The 25,394-nt window shown below is 44.1% G+C and overlaps 1 protein-coding gene across 3 annotated transcripts in view; it reads right to left on the bottom strand.

Annotated features, from left to right (window-relative positions):
* The window catches only part of MYO1C (myosin IC), a 51,281-nt gene that overhangs the window by 6,912 nt on the left and 18,975 nt on the right, over positions 1-25,394 (bottom strand). The window contains exons 1-21 of one of the 3 annotated variants that reach the window (XM_065646962.1): positions 20,830-21,080; positions 12,166-12,321; positions 11,445-11,560; positions 8,795-8,993; positions 7,811-7,891; positions 7,028-7,207; positions 6,725-6,823; positions 6,384-6,497; positions 5,801-5,872; positions 5,407-5,526; positions 5,093-5,175; positions 4,336-4,441; positions 3,881-3,961; positions 3,405-3,496; positions 2,210-2,304; positions 1,935-1,981; positions 1,590-1,670; positions 1,321-1,426; positions 731-848; positions 425-538; positions 167-243 (exon numbers count right to left, since the gene is read on the bottom strand). In XM_065646962.1, coding sequence (XP_065503034.1) covers positions 167-243; positions 425-538; positions 731-848; positions 1,321-1,426; positions 1,590-1,670; positions 1,935-1,981; positions 2,210-2,304; positions 3,405-3,496; positions 3,881-3,961; positions 4,336-4,441; positions 5,093-5,175; positions 5,407-5,526; positions 5,801-5,872; positions 6,384-6,497; positions 6,725-6,823; positions 7,028-7,207; positions 7,811-7,891; positions 8,795-8,993; positions 11,445-11,560; positions 12,166-12,321; positions 20,830-20,847 — 2,155 coding nt within the window. In that variant the 5' untranslated portion in view covers positions 20,848-21,080. Of the gene's footprint in view, positions 1-166; positions 244-424; positions 539-730; positions 849-1,320; positions 1,427-1,589; positions 1,671-1,934; positions 1,982-2,209; positions 2,305-3,404; positions 3,497-3,880; positions 3,962-4,335; positions 4,442-5,092; positions 5,176-5,406; positions 5,527-5,800; positions 5,873-6,383; positions 6,498-6,724; positions 6,824-7,027; positions 7,208-7,810; positions 7,892-8,794; positions 8,994-11,444; positions 11,561-12,165; positions 12,322-13,445; positions 13,497-20,829; positions 21,081-25,394 lie in introns of those variants that run through there. The other 2 variants (XM_065646964.1, XM_065646961.1) reach the window with 2 other exon arrangements.

Below are 25,394 nucleotides of genomic sequence, written 5' to 3'. Positions count from 1 at the left end.
TTGCAAGAAAACCAGCAATTTGAAATTGTGACCAAGCAGATTTTTGTAGAAAAAGGGTCAACTTTAAAAAAAAAAAAAAAAATCCCCTCCAAACAAACAGAAAAAAAACCCCCAATAATCAGAAAACTGCTAACTGTCCATAAAGCCACTGCAGCGTGTGACTCACCCAGACTCTGCTTCCTCACTTCCAGAGCATCTTCCGTTGCAAACAAGGTCTTGGGAAAGCGGATAAAAATCTTTGTTCTAGAAATAGAAATGCAGAACCATGTTGAACATGCCGGAGAAGTTTGCTTCCTGCCCTTAGCACGCCTTTGGGGATCTCTAATCTTTTCCCCACCCGTTAGATAGAGAAGCCTTATTTAAAAGCACTGACATGGACATCCAATGATTCATAGTCTCAAATTACAAAAATCAAAGAACTAACCGTCCCATTTTGTATTCTTCCTGTTTGTAGCCAAGATGCTTCACCAGCACAGCCACCCCGTCGTGGGGCCGTCCATCCCACGTGGGCCATGTTTCGGGACAAAGCGATTTGTACCTGCAAATTGAGAGCAGAAGAAATGTTAGAAGTTCAGTCCAGAAGGGAGAGGCGCCGCGCTTCTTGCTCCTTCAAGAAAATCAGTCTGTGAGGTGTAAGGGCTGTTCAGAACAGCTCCCCAGCCTCAAACACCCGTGGGACCGAGACCAGGGAAAGGAGCAGCAGAGAGAGAGAAGTCCAAGGCAATCCTACCTCTGCAGGAAAACTTCATATTTTCTTCGATAGGCAAACCCAGCTCTGCGCACTCTGAGGTTCTCCATCAACCCGAGGTATTTCACTTGATGTCGGATTAGAACTTCATCAAATCGATCTTGAGAGAGCATGAAAATAGAGAAACATGGTTAATGTGTAGCTGTCCTTTCACCCAGAGAAGGGGAATGCTCAGTTCTTGGTTATATCTTACAGTTACCTTTAACTTCCAACCCATCCTCACGGTGCAAGTCCCACCCAACTTACTTTGTGTCTCCTGCCCCCCAGCCCCCTTAATATACATTTATATTTAGTTCCAAAAAGAGTTCTCCTGTAGGATGTTCTATACAGACAGGAGGAAGAAATGAGGGAGAGTAAAGGTCATTAAAAGGATGTTACGTAGTTAATAATTCTTCACTTTAAATATGACCCTACTCCACCCAAGACCAGTGCTCCCATTCCGATCTCTGGCTGCTGCCACCGCCTCCAGGAAGCTCTGGCACAGACCCCACATTTAAAAATCTTCTTCATCTGGGACCTAGTGGTCTATATACAGCTGTCACAGGAAAGACAAAGAGTCACCAGGGTCATACCGGCCTGTTTAGCATCGTTAGGTTTAATGCAGCGAATGTAGGAGGGTTCTTTGGACATCAGAATTTCCATGAGTTTGGAGAGGCTGTTTTTAAACTGAGTTGCTGCCTAGGAGAAAAGAAAGAAAACTATGTATGAAGCAATGACTTAGAGCTGCAGAACAAACCTCAGCCGCCCAGCTTTAAACATAAGAGGCTTGTGTTTAGATCACCGTGTTAGACAGAAGGTGTATTTTAAAAAGAAGAAATAGTCCCAGCTCTGGTGTTCTTACCGTTTCAGGTCTCTTTTTGTCTGTCAGCTCTGTCCTGTCAAAACACTGGTTTATGATGGGATTCTCAGAGTTGCACATGGTCTGCAGAGAGAGACGTGTTCAGAGGCAAAGTACAGAGCATTCTTCAGAGTACTATCAAAAAAACATGGGACAAAACTGTTTTCTTCTGCTTTTTAATAATAAAACGAACTTTGGGCACCTCAATTTGTCTTTTCACAGTGCTGCCCTAGGGACATGCATTCTCCAGGTGAGTCTAGAAGAATCTTTTTCCCTCAGGTGCCACCCCATTTTCAACCTGACTCCTCGTTCTGTTGAGTATTAGAAACATCCTCTATCCACACTCACCTCCTTCAGGTTCCGAAAGAGAAGGTCATTGTTTTTATCTAGAAAACCTGGAAGAAAAAGAAAGTGCTCAGGCTGCCACCACTGTTCCACAGGAACTTCACAACAAGGCAGGAATTTGAGATGGGAAATTAATCTGGTTGAACAAATGATGTGTGGACATATTCCATGCACAGATTTTTTTCTTTACTGTGTAGTGGAGCTGGTTTAATTCAAAGGGCAGAGGATGGGAGGAGGAGAAAAGAGTGAGAGACAGCCAAGGTGAGGCACAAACTTACCTGCAACGCTGTAGGTGACCTCTCCAGCGTAGTGCAAGAGCCGAAACTCCTCCCGTCCCAGTGACTTGCGAGTCTTTTGGTCAGCGAGCTTGTGCCTGGTGAGAAAGAGAAGCAGCTTCATGAGAAACAAACATTTGTTTCATGGCAGGGAATTCACTTTAAAAAGCGCTATGGCATTTGATTCCAGACTGGGACAATGTGAACACAGAAGGGGGGAATAAATCTGACTTGCTGATTTTTCAAGACCAAAAGTAAATAAAGAGTTATCAACCAGCAAATCATAAAAATGTCATAAAATGTATTTATGTTTATTTCAAATGGATGAACTTTCAGCTTCCTGGCAAGGTTGCAGAGCGGTTCTGTGTGCACATGAAATTAGAGCAGAGGCAAGAGGGCAGTGAAGGCACTGACATTGTGAGCTGCCCTACAGATCCTGGTCTGAGCATCAGCAGAACAGTCAGTAAGAATAAAAAGACACTTGGAGCTCCAAAACTGAGGTAAACTGACAGGCGAAACATGGAATTCACACCCATTAAAGTGGAGTGGCAGCTATAGGGGTTGGCTACCACAGTCAAAGGAGGGTATCGGTATCATCCAGGAAGCAAACGGGCAGAGAGGTGAGTTAGCGCAATAGAAACCTCTCATTTCAAAAGTGTTAATGCTGCTTAAATTTTTCTACTGCATCTACCCCTCTGAACTCTATTTTTACCAGTAAAATTCTGCTCCACATTCTACTTATTCCTAGTCCTGACTTGAGTCATCAATGCTGGGGAATTATCCGGCCTAATAGTCCAAACCAGAGTTTGTCACACTTGAAGTATCGGGCCAGGGAAGAGCCAAGAAGCTGCAAATCTGCAAATTCTTTGGACATGTTGGCAGTGGGATGCCAGGAAGAGAGCGGTGATGAGGCAAGTCAGTAACAAGAGTTTTGGTGTCCTGTTGTACCCCGGAGCAGAGTCTTGAGACGAGCGAGGCAGTTAGTGCTGACAACTTATTCTGTATTATCTGAACTCACAATTGAATCTCTTTGCAAAAGGAAACACGATCACCTTTTATGTGGCACCCAGTGTACCTGGGATGCTGCTGCCACAAACACCATGAGTTACAATGTTGTGTGGGAATAATTGAAGCTCTAAGGTCTACCACACACTTGGATCCTAATCATGTAACTGCCCCCGGCTATGCGAACACTCACGTGAGAAAATGAGGGTGGTTCTTCACCGTTTCCTCCAGTTTCTCCAAGAATGTTGTATCTGTGGCATCCCCAGGTCTCAGACACTCTTCATCCTACAAACACATGCATTCCAGTTTGGATTTCATGCTCAGGCCAGCGCTAATTCTGCTGCACTGAAACTCTGCCCCAGTTTGACCCTTTCGCCTTCTAACAGGCAGGGCCGGCTCTCAGTTCAACACATGGAGAATTGTTGAGCCGAAAAGGAAAGCGCTTTCCTCCCTCCAGACTGCCTGGATTGGAAGCTTCTTTCCTGAGAGCAGACGGAGGTGATACAAACGTGACTTTTAATGGTGTCACTGTTCAGTGTATCGTAGCTCTTCTCTCCTGCCCAAATAATCCTAACACAAGCTTAGATCTTCTTTTTTTCCTGTGTTCTTCCTCTGGTTTTCCACTACACTTCCCCAAATTTTTAATTTAAAAAGGTGTTGTCAACTCACCAGAATAGAAATGATGCCTTTGAATTTCTCTTCCACCAAATCACAAATTATTTTGTTATTGAAATACTGAACTGGTTCCCACTACAAAGACAAGAAATCACACTTGGGTGAAAACAGTTCTAGACTGGAAAAAAAACATGACAATTTCAGAACATTTTAGACAGCACATTACTTTAAGAATCTTTCTGTCAAATTTGAAACAAAGCTCTTTCACTCATCAAATCCATTTTCCTAACATTCCTTTTAAAAAGCTTTTTTTTCCATCAGAGTAGAAGATCGGAATGGCATTACTCACTTCTAGCTGTATCACAGAGTTACCAAAGTGTTTCAAAAGAAAGGCAAAAGCAAAGCTCTTAATTCATTTCCTTTCAAGACCGTTATTAGCAGTTCCTTTTCTAAGCATCTGCAGGAGGTGCTACAGAGGAGACAGTGGAAGTGATGAGACTGGCTCTTACCGCTATGCCTTCCGACTCGTATTCCTCTTGTTCTGACTTTAACGTGAGCTCTATGAAGAGCTGCTGCAATTTTTCATTACAATAATTAATACAGAATTGCTCAAAGCTGCAAACAAAAATCAGAAAAATCATCACTAGGAATGTACGACAAGTAAAAGAAGCTGTAAATCAGGGCAGCAGCATGAATGTATCTCTGTGTAAACCAAGAGAAGCAAAAGAGATTTTGTGAAATGTTTATTTACTGAATGTATACATTTGGTAAATTTATTATTTAGTGGATCTCATGAAAGAGTTCCAGAAGGAGAGAAAAACAGACATGAAGGGTGGAACACAGAGGAACATAACAACATTTAGGAAGGGCCCAATAATACTGCAAATTTGAGAGTCTTCAGGTTCCGCACTGTGACGTAGTTGGGGTTTTACAGCAGGCTTTCCCCCCTCACAGCACCCTGGAAAGACGCCACAACAGCCACCACTGTGCCAGAGAGCTGGACAAAGGCACAGTTCGAGCTTAAGTACAAACATGCCCCAAAAGGCAACAGCCTCTTTAAAGTACCAGGAACATTAACAGCTGTAAATGCTAAATATTAGCTGGATGCCCCAAGTGTTAGAAGCCCTGTGACTATCAGTTATTTAATGTCATCTCTTACTAAAAGAATCAGAGATGGAATAATGTCTTGTTTCACAATGGAGAGAAAATACTAAAGTGAATGAAGTCATGCAGACTCAATACTCAAAAACACCGACTGAAACAAACCTGTTGTGCTGGAAAACCTCAAATCCATAGATATCAAGCAATCCTAGAACTGTTGTACTTCTCCAGCCCGGAAACTCTCCTTCCTGCAATAGGGCAAAAATTAAATGTTGGTATGTACTCACAGCTATGATCCATCATGGGATCTTACCCATTTAGTTACAGCATTTACTCCTTATCACCTTCTTTATGGAAAACAAATTCATTTAGAAATCACTGTACAGCATGGAACTTACCATTTCTCTGCTTTGCAGACAAAAGATTTGAAATTTCCTTTCGCGCTCAGTTGGATACCAACAAAGCAAAGGTTTATTTACCTTGTAAGCAAGAGACTTGTTAACCTTGTTCACCAGCCAGGAGAAAGTGCGTCCGTAGATGGCCTTGGCGAGTGCATCCCTCGCGTAGGCTGCCTGCTCCAGGTTCAGGGGACTGATGAGCTGCACGCAGAAGGACAACAAAACAGTTCCACTGAGGGATTGAATTTCCCCAGTTCATTGTTAATAAACAGCCACTCAACGGGGCATCCTGCCTGGGCTCAGCTGGCATCACTGTTCCCGCCGTACAGTCATCAGGCTGTGGAACTCCTGCCCGGACAACCAACTGCCTTCGACAAGCGAGACGGGAACTGCTTAGTTGTGGTGTGAGCTGATGCTGTGTCAATAGCTCCATTTAATTCCATCTGACTCCCACAGCCCCAGTTCCTGTTCTTACCTCTTCCCCTTTTGCTATGATCTTCTTGTGGGTCAACGCATCGCGAAGAACGGAGCCTTCAACTGCAAGAAGCTGCAAAGCAGTAGCATATTAGATTATGAAGCAGTACGCTCAATTTATCAGTGATACCTTTATGAAAGGCTAGTCCGCAAAAGCGCAGTCCAGTGAAACAATCCTTTATTTTCCCATTCACACTGCAAAACTTCTTGAAACATCAATCCTTCCCTTTCCTCCCGCACGCCACCTCCTTTCTGGCAGTGATATGACCCAACAAATAAAGTGGTTTGATTGTTCTGGCACAAGGAACTAAGAAAAGCTACAAGGGTTCTTCTTTCTTTAAAACTCTTCTCCAGAACAGATCTGTTCCTATTCCACTGCCTGACGGCAAAAAGCTCAAGTCTGGTGGATCAAGTGGTAAACAGGGAAGTTGTCAATTAAAGGGTTTTTATTTAGGTCAAATAAAAGTAAATTTATGAAAACTTCTAAATCATATTCTAAAATGATATGACGGTACCAAGTTCAAAATAAGGAAACCTCTCTCATTCTTCTTTAATGAAATATATCTCTAACTGGTGACACTCACCCTGGCCAGGTATTTAATCTGATTCTCTGTTGTGACCTGAGCGTTCCCTTGCTCATCAGCAGCAAACTGCACGTTCCCCAGATGCAGAACACTGGCCACGATGCTCAGCAAGTCCTAGGGTGGGAGCAATAGTCAGAAACCAAGACGATGAAATGCATACACAGGGAGATTTTTGTGTTAATTAACATGTTATGAGAACATTTTGTTTTTTTTTTTTTTTTTAGGATTTTTGCAGAGAATACGTTCATTCTGAAGGCTGTCCTTGGTCAGAAATAAATCAAAGCAGAAAAATTCCTTAAGAGTAGGAAAATCATCTGTGCTGTCAAGCATGTCTTACTTACCTCCACCTCGCTGTCGTTGAAGCTTATAATGGACAGGGCTCTTCGCACAACCTTCCAATCATTTTTATCATTTATGGAGCTGACCCTTGCACAGTGCCCCTAAAAAGACACAGTTTGATATAAATAAGTAAATAATTGTCAAAGATGCGTTAACTCAAACTCAATGCACTTCTGCCATGTTTCTTTTCATAGCAATCGTGTCAGTGTTATTTTTTAAGCAAGGGAAGGAAACTACAAAGTCAACTGGGAAAATGTTGGTCCCATCACATAACAATATTGTAAGAATTACTCATTAATGCACACCTTTACTAAATAGTGATACTGTTGTGGGCTCTTTTCCAGGCCCAGTCTTCGCAGCAAGTCCTCCTCGCCTCCTTCTAGCAGCTGGTAGAAAATGTGGAAGTTCCTCTCCCCATGATTCTGATGCACGACTCGGGATTTCTCCAGGAGGTAGTTCAAGATGTGGCCCCCAACAGGAGCTCCCTAAATCAAACCAGATACATGGAAATAGTTCATCAACACAGAGGAGAATATTTCTGCTTCTTGGTGGTTTATTCAAAGATAAAAAGCCTAAAAAGAGACAGAAACTTATCTGTCATTTTGTATCACAATCTCTATCTCAGCTAAAACACAGAGACAATGTGAGTTTTGAGGCATACGCAGTGTGAGCTATCAAGTGACAATAACATGTAGATCACGACTACAGCACATCCTGAACGGGACCTTTCTCAGAAGGAATTCAACACGCAGGAAAAGTGACGAAACTGTGAGTGTGGAGGGATTACATACTGAGATGTACGATTAGTTTGGGAGCATCCATTTGCATGGTGCACATATACCCTGGAAGTAAGTGGATTTAATCTCACTGTCTCCTTATATAGAGAAATGAGGGAAGAAAGGAAGCAAAGTGCGTTCTATAAAATCCTCTGGAACCAAACTTTGCTACCATAGACCCTGCTCACACCGTCACCAAGGTAATGATAAAAAATAATCACTCCACACACGCATCAGTACAAGAAAGCACAGGCAGCGGAGATCTGCTGTAACTGGGGCCAGTTCTGAAGTATAAAACAGATTTAAAGTTACCCTGTAATCAAACTGCACATCCATGTATTTCCCAAATCGGCTGGAGTTGTCATTCCGAAGGGTTTTTGCATTTCCAAAGGCCTGAAATGAAAATTATGAGAGAAAAATAAAGAAGTGTCAAATAAGATTATTTATAAACACTTTGGGGAAGCTGCCAGTTGTTTATTTACAGCCATTAAAGCCCAGCTTTGTCCTTTTCGCAAGGGAAACCGAAATGGAAGCAGATTGCTACCCAAATTCTAACGTTGATCTTGATACCCACTGCAGATGGAGCACGTCTCTGAGAACAATTCCATCCTCCCAGAAAGCTCATTTTAATGCCAGTTCACTGCTGACACCATATGTCACGTCTGACAGTTTTTTCAAAGCTCCCTCTTTCATCACAGCTATTTGCTTCCAGCCACCCGCAGCTCCACTCCCAGCAGGGACTGTCCTAACAGGCCTGCCAGGCTTTCCCCTCGCATGGGGAGCGCAACTTTCCCCTGTACGCAGGACACATTTGAATACGGAGCAGGAATATCAAAGGGAACTACAAAGGCAGCTCAGGACTGGACACTAGAGGACACCACAGCACCAGAAAATGCACCCACAAATGCATTTATTGAGGGTGACGCTGCCCACAGCGGATGTGGCTGCTTCTGGCTTTGCAAACTTCTGCAGTGCACCAGAGCTCTTCCCACGCCAAACGCCTCCCTCTCCCCGTAGCCTGGCCACTCCAGAATCACTCCTGGTGGACTGGAAAGGGCCAAGCGAGTTCAGCTGCAGACGGACATTTCTTTGGCTCGGAAGCAGAGCGGGATTCCCCTGTGTGCAGCACAAACGATCTGCCGACATGCCATGAACCAGTGTTCCCAGCACATGCCATCCCAGACAGCTCAGTCATGCCCGGGGGGCTCCAGCTGCCCACACCCCCTCCGCTGGAAAATGTGAGCACTGCTGGTGTGACTCAATGTCAAGTTCCTGGGCCGCAGGCTCTAGACTTACCTCCAGGACGGGATTGGATTGTAACAGCCGGTCCTTGACCGTTTCGACCTGTTGACTGGCGGGACAGGTCACAGCATAGTACTGCAGGATCTTCTTGGTGGCCTCTGTTTTGCCAGCGCCGCTCTCCCCGGAGATGAGAATGCACTGATCCTTCCTCTCGGTGCGCAGGGAGCGGTACGAATTGTCGGCAATGGCGTAGCTAAGGGACAAGGACAAGCAGGTGTCAGTTTGTTTCCACAAGCGAAGGGCAGCGATTCTCCAGCTCACTGTCCCATAGGGTGAACTCCCAGCAGAGACACCTCAAAAAGAAGTTTGTGTCCACGGGCTGGGTAAGAGCATGTTGCTCTTGCCAGGAGGTTGCTGTGACCACTTCCTGACATCTCTACACGCAACAACCACTGAGCCGAGAATCTATCTGAGTCCTTTAAAAACCATCCTTTTGACTCTCTGACCATTTCACCTACTCAGATGAGAAGAGCTGCTGTAGAAGACAACTAAATGGTGCAGATCAACTTTTCTAAATATACATGATCTCTCAACACTGGTCCCACAGGACAAAAAAGCTTTACATTCAGGAAATGTCTCGTTTTCCATCCATCTTTATTCTAGCTTATCTTTTAAGCGATGACACGCTCAGAGGTCACAACTGTACTTTGCTATCGGGGTGGCTCCTGAACAGCACAACCTCTCGCAGCTTCTGTTGGGCTGTAGGAAGAACGGGACAAGCTTGCACAGACTGATGAGCATCCTGCAGGCAACTTAAACCACACACTGCCCAAAATACCAGACGGTTCCTCCTGCGGGTGTACGGCCGGGTTTATTGGTGCTGGCCCTCCCCACGACAGATCAGACAGGATCTCATACCAAGAACCACACGCATTTTTACAACACCAGAGAGCAGGAGGATGGGTCTGACAACGGTGACAATCACTTACAGAGAGAGAGGAAAAGGACCAGACAGATGCAATGGAAGAGGATAAGAGGAAAAAAAAGCATTACCCTTCAAAATGCACCCACATAAGACCTCTATAACTACACTTTCTCACATGTGGTGATCAAGCACATATCCTGCTTCATACACTTGACCACATTTTAGTAGCTTTTATTTTTTTTTTTTTTTTAAACTCTCATACTGTGAAATTCATTAGAAATAATCACACTAAAATAACAGCCATGACCTTCGCAAGTCTATTAATACTTGGTGCTACGGCAACACCAATGAGCTACCTAGCAACGCAACTTGCCCCACTAAAGTTATCAAGTCCTTCTCTTCCCATCCAAATTATGTCTCTGAAGTATTTTGAAAACAGCTAAATAAATGTTAATTTAATTTAAATTTTCAATAACAAAACCCACTGTTTTTCCAGTTGGAGCAGTACTGGTATTTGGTACTGCAGCTCTCAAGGGTTTCCTTATGAGCTGCAGGTTTTACAATTTCTTATGGGACTAATTAAAACAAGAAAGAGAACAGCCTAAGAAATAATCAGCTACTTTGTGGTTTAAGTCACTTTGTGTAGCACATACAGGAATTAAAGCAGAGCTGCTTAGTGCTGCATGTGAGCGCTGCCGTCACGCTCAGTCCGGTGCCCACTGCACACAAATAAAAAGGCAGCCACAGTCCCCACGGTTTTCCAGAGTCACCAAATTCTCACCCCAGGCAGGCTTCAATACAGGATTTTTCAGGTTTCATTGTCCCCCATATAGGTCCACACAAGAAGCCTGAAACACTATAAACCCTGCATTTTTCTCATAATAAATACAACTTCAAGTGTTCAGGCTTTCCCAAGTACTGGTGTTCCTCTCCCTCTCCGTGCTTGCAGCGCATTCTGTTTTGCTTACTCTCCTGGGCTATGTGCCAGTAATAAGAAACAATCCAAATAGTTTGCTCAAAAATAATATCATTTACTCTTCCAAGACCTCTTTAAAAAAAAAAAAGAAACCCACAAAAAAACCTCCAAGAGGTGCTCAGAATTTGGCCCTTGGTCCTGAAAGAAAACATTCTGGAGCCAAATGTCCTCAGCTCTCAGTCATCCTTCTCTTTCCGTCTGACAAAAAAATTCAAATGCTTTCAAAAATAGCTTTAAACCTCAAACTTCTTTTTTTTAAATGGGAAATTGGGAATGCTCACCAAGCCAGACCATGTAAATAAATACATTCCTTGTTCCAACAGGCTGGTGGTATCTTAGCAACAAGGGAAATATGGATAAATATTGGTCAGGCAGTAACAGCAGAGGTAGGAAAGAACCCCCCACACATGCAGACACGCTCTTTCCCCTGGTTAGCCCCGCGCTGGCCGAGTGATGCAGCAGCGGGGGAAACTCGCAGCCGGGACACGCAGACCCCAAGTAACCCTGGAACAATGAACTCCTGTCCTGCCAGGGCTGGGTGAGCAGCGCTGTTCCTCCAGCCAGGAAGGAACCAACTCCCTTTTCCAAATACTGCTCTTGCAAAGGCAACTCATCCTCTTTGGAGAGGAACAGGAATAGAAAGAGCCGCAAGCCACACCCTCCGAAGGATCCTTTGTAACCCCGTGATTTTTTAGTGCTGCATCTGGGACAAGGACAAGTCCTATTTGCTTGTTTTCACATGTTCTTGCACACGCCTGTGTGGGAACGGCACAAACTGCACTGTTCACCCACAGGCCACTCACAGGTGAGGAGAAACCTCATAGAAGCTGACACCGCGGTACCGCTCCATGTTCTGTTTAGTGTAGATTTCCAGTTCCTTGTATGGATTAACGGACACCAGAACCGAGCCGATGTATGTCTGAAAAAAAGAGAACACAAAGTGGAGAGGTTACAGAAGGTCTGGCAGCAGATCCTCCGAGAGCCCAGACTGCTCTGAAGGCCGTAAATTGTGCTGGGGATGCTGTCCAGGGCTTCCAAAAAGGCCAAGGGTGCTGAAGAAGTGACCTCTGAGGGCAGTGAGAGTGGCACTGCAGGGGTTATGCTAGACACACTGTCCTTGCTGGATAAACAGCACCTGCAAATGGGTTTAGTGCTTCTAACAAGCAAGATTACTGGATTATTTCTGATACACCATTTGGGATCAAGTTCAAACCCAGGGCTGCTGAAAGCCCGTCAGAGGGTGAATTCATGAAATCAAAGAATAAGGTGTGAGTTGGATTTTCAGTGCTGGCAAGACCTGTAAATGCCAGCAGACCTCAAGCAGAGCGCTGCAGATGAGTCTCTGCATCTGCTAACTTGTCAGTATCCCAGACGAGTTCTGACACAAGCAGCCATGGTCTATTAAAGCCGATACCACCATCTCCAAATGCAACTGCAGAGCAAAGCTATGGTGTGTCTTCTACAGTAAATACTCAAATTCAGGTCGCTGGTGAACACTTTGGCTTCTGTCGCTCTGCTACTCACATAGATCAGATTCTCCTTGAAGCGCTTACGCAGATTTTCAATAAATGCTGCTTCGCTGGTGAAGTTCTCAAGCAGGACGAAATCCTGCACGCCGACGCGGTCGCGGGCCGTCAGAGCACTCTCCATGGTCAGCCGAATTCCGTTCGTCCCCGCTCCCTGCAGCAAAGAGCAGAGGAAGTTTGGGATGCCTGTGGCTTTGTGTGCAGCTCAGTGAATCCACAAGAACCATTAACCACAATTACCCAGGGACAACTTATAGACAGGAGAGGATATCAGAATAGAACAACCCCACTACTGTTGAAAACACTAGTCAATGTATACTAACACTTTATCAGTTGGTTTATACTAATTGCTTTGATGAAGATAACCAGCATTAGGGAAAAGTTATTGCTGAATTTCCCATCACTTTAAAGGAATCAGTCGATCCAACATGCATTTCGTAAAGAGAATAAAAATACAATTTCCTTTCCCAGGCATCTTTTAACAGGAGTGAGACTGAAATGTGTTCTCTCTACTTTTCTCTCATTTTATAACGGGAAATCATTTTGAGGTAAGGAATCTTTTATGACTAATGATGATTCATCTCATGAGCAAACAGCTCCACGTTGCTGACCAATTTAAAAGCTTTAGCAAGATACCCAATGGAAGAATTCTGGGAAAATTCAGAACTAATGAGAAACGGGTACTTCGGCATCCCACGCCACTGAATTTACTCTGACACTAACATTTATCCCATGCATCAAGGAACTCCCATTCCCTAACCCTCCTTTAAAGGTTACATTTTCAATGTCTGCTGACTTCTTACTTCACTCGACCTCACGTACTAAAACAGGGAGAGGAAAAGTGCACTAAGTGACTCAGTCACTACTTGCAGGGAAAATTTCTGCTGAAGGCAATTAGACCTGGCAGATAGACGATGTACGAGGCACAGGAGAGACGCTACAGAAATCAGAGACAGGCGATACAACGTATTAAACCATTTGCCTCACATCTGTCTGCATTTCCTTATCATATTCCTAAATCCTTCTTACTTTGCAAACTCCTCACAGCAAGCACCCATCTCCTAAATCATCTCCCTAAAGCACTAATGCGTTTCAGAGAATCTGTTTTTATATTCTGGGATGTTGCCATCACCGCCACGAACGCCCCTGGAGCTGGTTCATAAATGGGCTCATGCACTAATTGCAATGCCCAGGCACCCTCTCCTGTAGTGATGTTATTACACAAACAGGGAATGCCGGACCCCTGCCCAATGATGTAGGCGATTTTGGCTGACTCACGTTGTCAGGTAGCTCCTTTCTGCTCCTTCTCAAGATATAATAGTGGTCAGAGCACAGGGGCTAATGGCATGCAGGGGAAAAGAAAAATAAAAACAACCTCGGTCAGAAGGAAAGTAAGTAGTAATAAAGGCAAAACCCACTGAAATATAAATTTGGGGGCAAACAGGTGCAAATTCCCTCAGTCTGCAGTTGTTTAGACATATCAATAATTTACAATGCAGTTTTGCCTATTTCTGTAACTTATCATTGACTTCTTTCCCAAAAGCCCAGTGCTTGGGCATAAGCGATTGCATGAAACTAGCAGCTTTCAGAGAGAAAAAATCAGTTCTTATGACTTGCTACTAGGAAATCTCAAATACAGATCCACTCTAATGGCTCAAACACCACAAAGAAACATCATTTCAATTTCCCCTTTTGTTTTTCCATATTAGTTACATGGTTTGGAAGGTCTAAGCTTTGAAAGATCCAAGCTGGGAGGAATTCTGCAGATACCATCATAAGCAATGTTTTTAAAAATGCCCAAAACTTCCTGAGCTAATTCTTCCACACTTTCAGCAAAGTGCTTTGTTGGTGTCTTCGACTCTTTGCCAAGGTGAAGCGGAAAGGGATAAGCCCTGGAGAAGAAAGGGGCTGAGATAAAGGACAGCACTGGCAAAAGAAATAGAGATAAACCACATACTAATAAACTCTGCCTAGATGTTAAAATGCTTCTATCAGAGCAGTGCAATCCTGGAGCAGGTGTTGGACAAAGTAATGGGAACAAAGGCAAAACCCAAAGAAAATAAGTAGTTTTCAAGTGGGTAAGTTGACAAATACAGCTTTAAAACACAGCTGCCTCAAAAACGACTGAGGAGAAACTTCCACCCTCGCACAGTTAATCTGAGTTTATATAATCCTAAAGACTTTCACAGCAAATGTCACTCAGCAGCTTCAGCAGCTCTTCCATCAGCCACCCCCGGCCAAACCCATCCAGCTGTGCACATCCAGCTGTGGAAGCACCGACCTGTCCCACTCACACCACAGAAACAGCATCAGCCGCCTCTGGGACCGGCATTGAAGGAGAAGCAGTTTTCTGTTTCCTTCATGCATTTTTCTTCTCACTCAACTCCGACCTCTCTCCATGAGAACAGAATAACTACCTGAAGTTTTCAGTCAGTTTAAAAAAACCACACCTAAATGCAACTTTTCAGTAATAAATTCAACCAGGTTACTTAGTTGACCTGATGCAGTCCGATTCTCTAGAATATAAACTTTAATCGCAGTGTTGTACCCTCCCAAGCCTAAATTCAATGCAAATATAAACGTCAGTCATAAACCACAACTGAGCAATATGCGCTTCTCTGTGCCAGCATTTGCTCATTTGCTTTATTGCTTATGTCCAAGTCTACCACCAACTTAAAACGTCAACATTAACTATTTGACTGCCAACAACTTCAACAGATGCAATGTAAACCGAGGTGAAAATAAATCCTTTTCGCAAACTAGAACAGCAATGCAGAAGGCAGAAAGTGGGGAAAGAAAACACTACTTTGAAGAAAATAATCACGATGAACCATATGTTCCTACTGAATGATGAGTGCGACAGTAGGGCACTGAATAAATTACAATAACTAAAATGTTGGTAGGCAGACATCAAATCTGGTGGCTGTAAATTAATGCTAGAAAACCCAGTCTGGGGGGTTTAATATGTTACTGTAAAGCTAATTAACCATTAAAGCAGCTTGCCCATGGACAGGATTGGCTCCCTCGGTGTCTTTGCAGTGGATGGATTTATCTCTGCCAAAGCGCCTCCGGCTGACGTACAATTCATTTGCGACATCCTCTGCCCTGTGCTATGCAAGAGATCAGCCTGGAGAACCCTCAAGTCCCTAGGGCAGGGAGTATTTATTCCACATAACGAGGAGAATACAGGCTGTGAGGGTCTGATTCGACCCTTCCTTGTGAAAATCAGTTTTCCCTGGAGCTGCTAAGAGTGCGCAGGGGTAGACAAGCTGTTCTGACAGTGAACGCAGGTGAAAGGACCATCCCACTGGTCCCCTGCACAGCTGCACCCCTTGGCTTGCCCTGGCTCCAGTACTTGTGCAATAAACTACACTGGAAATCTGACATGGATTAAAACTAACTCATTTTTTTTATTTTTGATTATTTTAATCCAGGTCTTTTTACATAATCACTCGCAATGGCAGACAGATGTGGCAGCACAAGATTGGGAACGGCAGTACAGACGGGCATTTTGTTGTTGTTCCTGCCATTTTTAAGTGCTTGTGAAACCACCACCCAAGGGACGAGTCTAATGGCTCATCAGCACCAAACTGGGACACGTCCCCTCCTTTGGACTTTGCCTCCCTGGCATGTGTTGACACAAGCAAGCACCTGTCTCTAAGCTGAACCCATGTTGAAGCCAGCAAAACAACAACCAGGAGAAAAAGGAGCTGGTAGTTTTCTGTCAACACAGGGAGCTGAATCACCTTCCCATGGGATCAAGGGGAGCGTCAGACCCAGGGCGAGGAGGACAGGGAGCACAGGGGCCCTTCTGACAGTAACAGGTCCTTGGGTCAGCTCTGCCATGTGCAGCTGCCTGGAGGAATCACAAGGACCAGGCTTAGGACCCCAACCTTTTCAGGATATACCATGCTAAGGCCACACCCGGCACAGGCTGCAAAGAGAGAATTGCAAAAATCTGAGCAATCTCCATCTGATCTTGGTGCCTGTGGGCACAGGAGTGCCTGCGCCTTCTCTCTCAAACTCACTTTTCATCCCAAACTAAAATCACTGTCCTGATGGTCGCTGCTGCTGGAGCGAGCACACGCTGACTTTTGCCATGGCGTTTCTCAAACCCACCCCAAGGTGCAGTTCCAAGGGACTCATTCCCACACTATTTTAACCCACTCTTGGCTTTTAATCTCTTCTCCACAGCCATCAGCACAACAGTGGCTCACTGCCAGGACAGGAAAAGTCGTCACTCCTGAATGGTGGGGGCCAAGCCAGTGCAATTATCAAAGCAGTACTACTTCCACACGCCTTTTTCTTCCGCGTGATTATATTTTGGGAAAGACTTTGAGCTGGCGTACACTGGTGCTGCTCAATGCGGCCTGCAGAGCAAGGTTTATGTTGGCTGAGGTTCCAGCCTTTCTTTGTATTCATGCTACAGAGTCAACAAGACCAGAAAATACCCTCACAAATAGCTCCTGGGAGTTCAAAAGCACTTGAGACTACACCAAAGAGTTCCCCAAACTGAACTAGTAAGTCTCTGACATGTTGTTGTGAAGGTGCAAACAAACATTTTTCTTTTAGACGATGCTAAATGCCAAAGTATGAGACTTTCCTCTGCTTAGGACATGGAGATCTAATAAACCTATGTTATAATCATCTGATTTAGGAAGAAAAGTCACACAATGTAAACAAGATTCCTGCTTCTGCATCTAAAATTTATGTCTTAATACTTTGCTTTGACAATGCACCTTTAGAAATTAGCTGGTATCTATTCAGTAGACCAGGAGACTTGCACTAAAACAACCGTCGGAAGCAGGTGCTGTATGGAAAGATGCGGGCATCTTTATCTTGGTATCAAGTGAAAGATGATTGATCTGCAGGTCCCACAAATAGTTACAAAGCCGGGAACGGAAGAACAGGCAAGAACCAAATATGAGGGGGAAGGGAAATCCAGATTAGATTCTGGAAGACAATAACAAGTCTAAAGCAAGAATGAACTTCTTGTGGGGAGGTGGCAGTTAAAAAGCATTTGTCTCCTGGATATTATGACATTCTTCACTGCCATGCCAAAGCTGCAGGAAGGAAAAAAAAAATTCCTCTGATTTCTACTCCACTCTACAGCCTGGGAAAGGGTTTGGACACAGCATGGGCTAGACAGCAGAGCAGACAGAAATCAACTCTTTTATCCAGGCCTCAGTTCCTGAGGTGCAGAACGGGATAGCTCTTCTTTCCTTTTACATGGAGAAAGCAATAACGAAAACAACGAGGCGGCCCTGGACCAAGGGATCTTAGTCAAGCACTTGCCGCCTGCCAGCGAAACCCTGACAGACTGAAGTGCAGCCACTCAGGATCCTCCTCCCTTTTGCCACATCGAAACTTACCTGCACATTTTAGACACAGAAAACCCTATTAGTCAACAGCTGGGGTGGAAGGAGGTTCCCCGAGAGGCAGCTCTGCATCTCACGTAAAAACCCTCTGCAAACAACCACATGGATTTATTTGCACTTTCCGAAGCCATCGGAGCTCAGACCATGATTTATACAACACAAATTTCACCTAGTGGACTTGTTTAATGAAAAAATGTAATAATAAAATGAAACGTTTTATTTTGCTTTTAATTGTGTAAGTCCAATGAAGAGTGCAGCACTTCCCACAAGGTGGTAAGTTGTTCTGAGCAGACAACTTGAGAAAAATCAGAACTGTCAGATCGAAGGGGATCAAATGACACAGACTAGTAGAGTTAAAGGGAAGAACTTCAACTTGCAAAAGAAGTTACCATGTCAACAGCTGCCACTCAAGGACCATTTATAGCGGAATCAGTTTTTATTCTTGCTTCTTTTAGAGCAATACATCGCCAGCAAAGGAATGTCTGGAGTCAGGGAGCACTTGCCCATGCTCAGGACGGGGTTCTCCCTCTCTGATATTTCCCTCCTGATACTAAAACACATGTTGAATGGATTTAACTGGAGAATACACTATTCAAAAATAATATTAAGGAGAGAGAATTGCCACTTCTTTGATTAATTTATGTAAAAAAATATATTTTGAAGTCTTCCACATTTCAAGTAAGGACAAACCTGAATACCTTTAATTATAAAATAATCTGAAATAAGTAAGCAAGCTTATTCTGCTCTCACAAAGACTTGCTATGTCCCTACTAGCAAACTGCCTAGAAGTAGAAAGTTCTGCTCCTTCACTTTTCAAGCTACAGAATCATTTAATCTCCCACCCTAAAATGCAAAGCAGAATGGGAAATGTGAGCAGTGTATCGCATTGTGTGCATTATTTTAAGTATCAATTAAACGCATGTAGGTTGTGGGGAGTTAGAACTGTGAAAACAAAAACTTAATCATTTTAAAAACAATAATGCAGAGTGTGGATATCACTGCAGTTATGACTTTTAATATATGAATCAATGACATTTGACATGTGCAACATTTAGAACAGTAAGAATCCATCTCTAAGGAGCTCAAATGTAAATTAGAAGCGCAAGTTATGATGGTCCAGAAACCAAAGAAAGCCATGGAGATTTGCACAGCAAGCAAGTAATAAAATTTGTTCAGTGTTTATAACATATTTTTCTAGAATACTCTTTGGAGAGGAGGGGGAGAAAGGTAGGTAAAAAGAGAAGCGATCAGTAGTAAAAAGAAAAAAGTAGTTATAAGAACTGATTTGAAGGAGAAGAAAAATGTTTAGCCCTAAGAGGGGATGCTATTTCAATCAACAAGCTAAATATAAAATAGCAGTAAGAAAAATGAACTGGGCAAACCAGAAAGATCACCAAGGCAGGAAAAGTAAATATACTGAATTTCTATATTTAGGGAGCTGACATTTTTGCTCCTGAGCAGATGACCCAAGCTGTTGCTAGTTAAAAGGTGTTGCTGATCACAGTATACAGAGCAGTACCACCTGGGACACAAGCTCAAAGGCCTGCACATCCCACCATGGCTTCTGATGGTACAAAAAGCAAAAACTCAGGTCACTGACGTTGCAAGTAAGTTTTGCCGTTGGCTTCCAGACCGAGCAGGTGAGAGGGGAGCAGAAACTCAAACCCTACAGATAAGAACCACACACGCACGTGCTCCCCCTGCCCCCCAGCTTGCAGCAATGGGGTGCTGACCCCATGTCGTTATTCACTGGTGATATCTGCTGGCATATTCCCCTCTGAACACGCACATCCCTGGCGTATTCCCCTCTAATCGCACCCATCCTCCCCTGCCTCACTGCAGGTCTCACACCATTACTCCTGCAGCACTTTGCCCTTCCCCACACCAAACATTCCCACCTTCTCCACTGGATTCCACACACCCCACACAACCATTTCAGACCACTGCGTCTTTCCAAGATAACAAAACTTCCCAAACAGAACAAGCTCTGCAGTGCATTCCCAGGGCATGCGGAGGGCACTTCCACACCCACATGTTTTCTCGGAGAACATCAAGCACCACCCATGACAACATCACTGCTTATCGCACTCTCACGTATCATATCTAAAGCCATCTCTCTCCATCCCCGGCTGCGCAGAGGTTTGCTGGCTCCTGCAGTCCTCCATGCCCACAGAAATCCAAGCACAAGCCTCTCGAGCACCATCATCTCCACCTTCAAATGCGCTGCTGCAGGGAGGAACTGGGCAGGTCCTCCAGAAGCTCTGTGCTTCCCTTCATCACTAAGACCCTTTTTCAGACAGTGGTGAACACTAGACTATTTGGTAAAACATGCAAGGATCTCTAGATTGAGCAGGTATGGGACACTCCAGTCCCGTGCTAACTCTTCTTCAACAGTCAAAACGCTTAAATTTACAGACATGACATTTTCAAACCTTCTCTTCCTAAATTGGGTAAGTTTACCAATTAAAGCCTTGAACATTCTTCTCCAGACAAAACCCCACATACATTCTTTTTTGTAACGTTCCCTCATTCTGGACCTCAACATCTTCCAGTGTCAGTGAACTCCGTGGCCCAATTATGCATTGTATGAAAATAATCTTTGCATCTTTTTGGCAACTTTTAACTTAATGTCCCTCTTCCTATGTTGCAACACAGGAAAAGGGAGCTCACAATCTGCCTTTTCTGTGGCGTTATTGTATATTTTTTCCCCTCCTCTCTTACTCATCTCTTTTTCCAGGTAACAATCCTAGGCTTCTCAATATTTCACCACATGCTCATTTTTCAAAGCTCCCTGTGGTTGTCCTGCAATGCAGTACGCAGACCCAGGCTTTCCAGTTGCTGCTAAAACATGGACAAAGTTTTGCTAAAGTAAATACACCCTGGAGGAACTGAGTCCTTAAACAGGTATTTCCTGCTCTTCCCCAGTGCGGCAGTCACAGAGAGAGAAGCCCATGTCCCTGGGAAGGACACAAGCAGATCCCAGCACCAGTGCGGTACGTTCACATCCTCGTGCCCCTTCCACCCAAGCAAAAGCTCCACCCTTTCTTCTCCCCCAATGCAGAGCACGGATTTCCCCCTTTCTTCCCACCTTCTCAACTCCCACCTGGGTTTCCTCCTCAAAACCTGGATCTCCTGGATAACTTCCCAACAAAGGGATCTTTTACAAAACAGGCTGAAGTGTTCCACTTTCCTTCTGAGACCTTGAACATTTATCTCCCTTCTTCTCAAGATTAGATACACATCTGAAAGCTGCAGAACCACCAAAACAGTTAAGTAAATCTTACCGCGCCTCTGAACTTCATTTCTGCCTTCTGCCAGCTCCCGCAGCACTTGCAGAGACTTAGTTTACGCTGCTACAAAACGCAGGAATCTGAGGACAAGTTCTCCCTTCTGTCAGTTGCCTTTTTTCTTTTTTTTTTTTTCATGACATTTTCGGTGCAGCCAGAACTCCTTTCCCTCCCACTGGTTCCTACTGGAGCACCCTGGAGAGGGCGTTTTCCAAGGAGAGGGAAAGGAACTCTCCTCCCCTTCCAAAGAGGAGAGACTGAGGAGCACAGATCACAAGAGGCGGTCCAAGAGACAAGAAGTCCGCTGTCCCCTGCCTGCAGAATCCTGCTGCCCAATGACAGGGAAAAACGGAAATAAAAGTAATCATAGGCGCTGGAAAACCTGGTGCGGAGCCCAACATGAAAAACAACAGCAGACAGGACGCGATATGCTCCCTTACGGCAAGTTTTTGCACCGAAGCAGCAGCACTAAGAGGCTCCCTGAACCCACTCCCAACTCACCTCAACCACAGTGAAATCTCCTGGTCTTAAAATGACACTTGTCACTCTCCCAGCAAATCAAAGGACCACAGAGACCAGGGGTAAGATATAGTTTGCCTTGTCTGCCCTTGCGAGGATTTAACATCAGCAGTACTGTATTCCAGAAAGATTTTGAGACATCCACCCGCAAAGCACCCGAGGTCCTTATCACAAAATAAGCTGTGGTAACAAGTAAGACCCTTCCTTGTAGGACACCATCAAACCACTGCTGCCTTTAGCCTCCAGCCCTTGCAAACAGAAGTAGCACGTTCACCTGTCTCTGAGGCCATAAGGGTTTGGTCTCACACAAAAAAATTAATGGCCATAGCTACAGCAAGAGCATGGAGAACCACCGCCACCCAGAGATAAGGGCATTCTGACCAAAACCAAAATGTATATGCAGCCTTTGCTACCATTAGGTAGAATGTGAAAGGACAAGAGGCAGGCTGGAATAGGGGAAATTCCAATGAGAGATTAAGAAATTTTTTTCACAATCAGTGCTGTCACACACTGGAACAGGGGCCCCAAGAAGTTGTGAAACTTCATCATTGGAGCTATTTGAGACTCAATCAGACAATGCCTGAGCAACCTGATCTAAACCAGCCCTGCTTGAAGTGGGGTTGGACCAGCGATCTCCACAGGTCCCTTGCAACCTAAAGTTATTCTATGATTCTGTCAATTATTTTGCTTCTCAGTGGTCTAAGCTATGTGTCCATCCTAAAATGAATTACCAAAAAAGCTATAGATCTGTCACAGACGATACATTGCCCTGGCACAGAGGCCAGCCAAAGTACGCTGCTCTTCAGGTTATTTCAGGTCACAAGTAGCTCACGTAAGAGCACGCAGAGCTGGAGGAGAGGAGTTCTGTCCTGAGCCGGGTGTCCCTCCATCTCCAAGCAGTAACTAAAAAAATTAGTCAGCCATTTGATGTGACTCATAGCAGCTAACGAAGAAGATGCGTGTCTTTCTGCAAGTCTCCCAACACAGATAATCACAATCTGCACAAAGCACATTGCCACCCATTTCTCTGTTATACCACCCTTCTAACAAGCTCCTCTCTTCAAATGATCTGTAATATGGGATTCTACAATTAGCCAAGAGCATGGAAAATGGCAAGCTAGATGCAGGTTCATCCACAGCAAAAAAGGCACCACACAAACACACAAAGGCAAAACACGTAACTTGCACCTGCAGTTAGGAGGGCTCAAACTTAGTCTAACACTACAAACTCATCAGCTGAATTTTCAGAGGTCATTTGCTCTAAATACATTTGGCACATCTGCACAGGGCAAACATCCCCCTGATCCAAACAGCACCTAATTTTCCACCAGAATCTTAAAAAAAGTAATGGCGACATCATCTTTCCTGCTGTGCATCACCTTCTGAAAGGAGACTACTGCAGACTCCCTCTTGCATCTGTTCAAATAGTTCAGAAATGTAGGTATCCCACTCAAATCACTATCACACAATGTCCGCTATCATCACCAGTTCAGTGCCATACACAGGTGAACAGAGGTGACAAACTGAATAATGCCCTTTTGTCAGCATAAAACTCTTTGGCAGGACATTATTTGTATTTTCTTAAGTGGGGAAGGAGTTTCTCATGATCATAGGATAACAGAAAAAAGCGGAAATAAACCAATTCTCTTTCTCTAAGGGCCGAAAAGCCTTTTGAGGTGCATTAGTCTCAGATCAGATCTGACTGCAGGACCCCAGGCAGCACTACTGAGCAAGCCCTACTGTATATACCTGCCCAGAACTGACATTACAAGCACCTCAGATGTTGGAATCCATTTAAAGTGGTCCCTCGTGACAGCTATCGCTCAAATTTTGCAGCACCAACAGGTGGGTTCTCTAAGCACTGAACACACACATGAAAACATTCCCAAGCTTGACTGCTGATATTTCATGACTGACACTATCTGGAGCCTGCTCTCCTTAAAGGTTTGGCTTGTTTTTTTTTTTTTCTTATCAAAATACATACTTTTCAAATCCTGTTACGGAAAGGGTAAAGTCAAGCTTTAAAGTAAAAAGATTTAAATCAAAAAGCTACTTGCTTTCCTTGAAAGCTTTTTAAAGTAAAACAAGACAGTGCGTGGCCACTGCTCAGACAGGAGGCTATTTAAAGCCCCAGAAATGCAGCAGATGATGTTGGTGGTTCAGTGCAGCACTCCTCTCTAATTAGCTCTGACCCAAGGCACTGATCCCAGAGATCCTGCGCTGTGCTGGACGTCATTCGTCACAGGAACAGGGTGCCAGCAGTTAGAAGGGTTTGCGATGAAGCTTGGATAACGCTTCTGAAAAGAGCTGTGGTACCCACTAGCTCTTCTGCCCTCATTAGATTCCATTTTGAAAAATTATTTGTAGTACCTCACGATTCTTGCACAACTATCTGGCATGATTTTAATTCACTTCTTATCATCAACCAGCTGAGGATTTAGGTGAATTATTAATGGAAGCAGCCTCAGGACATGTTTCAGAGGTGGGTTTAGCATTGGACTGTTGCAGGAGTACAGGTAAAAATCAAAGGTAATCTAAGCTACATTTCCAAAAACGGAGCCACGTCAGCCATTACCGAATCACAGCAGCGAGCCCGGAGCCAGGAGTTTTCCAGGTATAATTAGAGCTGTAGCCTGGCGGCTCTAGTCCTTCAGGAAGAGAGTATGTCAGTTCTCCATCATAATTTCTCAAATCAGTCTAGTTGTAGCCAAACAACAGAGTCAATAAAATTCATGTTATCATTTTAAGTTACGTATTCGCGCAGAGTTATCTTCACGTTAACAACCTGACTTTTCCCCTAGTTTGCATCTCCTAATGCTTCTCAAAACACATCTCATAACTGGAAATGCTATGTAAGAAGAGAATATAAAGAGCCCAATATTCAGAAGTACATTTTTTTACACATTTCCCTTGCTTTTTTATGCAGGTGAACTTTTTAATTTATTCACTGGGAAGATCTTTACTCAAAATTGTTTGTTTGTTTGTTTTTATGTGGTCAAACTACTGCCCAGCTCTCCTTGGTGAAGAAAACACTCTTGTGTGTGGGTTAGCCTAAACTGGGAGAGAAAAAAACATAATTGGAAAGCAGAGATAACCAATATCATTTTAATTTAAAAGATCTTGATCCCAGACAACTAAGGTGACAAAACCAGGCTCTTCCTTTCCAGCATTAGAGCCCAGCCCTTGTCTGTGATTTGTGCTGAGGACGGCTGCCTAGGTCTGTGTCACCACTACAGGCAACTACAGGCAGAGGTTATGAATCAAGTTTTCCAGGCCTCACCAGTTAGAAGTGACTCACAGGCCTGGATTAGAGCGCTGGGATCGCTCTGCTCGTTGCTGATAAGCAGCTGATTCCCTGCATACAATTTCACATTCAAAGCAAGGGGACTGGAAACCTTTCCTGTCGGCCCTGCTCCGACCGGCTCGCGGAGCCGTGCGTGACTTGCTGAGCGACACCCACAAGCAGGGGCTCCACTGAAACAAAACAAAACAAAACAAGAATCTGGCCCCATGAAACTGGCACCAACAAATCAGTCTTCCCTCTGCTGTGCAGATTCCACTGTACAATTTAAATCTGGAGGTAAGAAGCGCTGGCTTGGGTTTATGCTATTCAAAAATCAATGTGGATCGCATCTGCATTATTCCAAAAGCAAAAGCTGTCAAGCTCATCTATCAATTGCATTTTTTTTCTGGATTTTTATAATATTCATTATTTCTGCGTTGCAAAAGAACTACAGAATAACACACATTCCATAATTAGAAAGCACTTGGCAAGGATACCATGGGAAACAAACCACCCTAAACAGGCCAGGAATTCAAGATCCCTTCCTCTTGCAGGTCAGAGGAATGTCTTAAATAAAAAATAGAAATGTCTCTAACCCATCACACGTGTCCTGCAGTGCAGACTATACTGATCTAAAACTGATTAAAATGCCTCACATTCCTAAGACAACCTATAGCAGAAACTGGAGATTCTGAAGAACATTTGGCCCATTGCTTTGGAAGAAAACCCTGTTTCAGCAGAGAATGAACATTTGACTGCA

Source organism: Caloenas nicobarica, chromosome 17, assembly GCF_036013445.1.
Source record: "Caloenas nicobarica isolate bCalNic1 chromosome 17, bCalNic1.hap1, whole genome shotgun sequence".
In the NCBI taxonomy this organism is placed as follows: Eukaryota; Metazoa; Chordata; class Aves; order Columbiformes; family Columbidae; genus Caloenas; species Caloenas nicobarica.
Note: the sequence above shows the minus strand (reverse complement) of the source record. Positions and strands in the feature narration are given on the sequence as shown.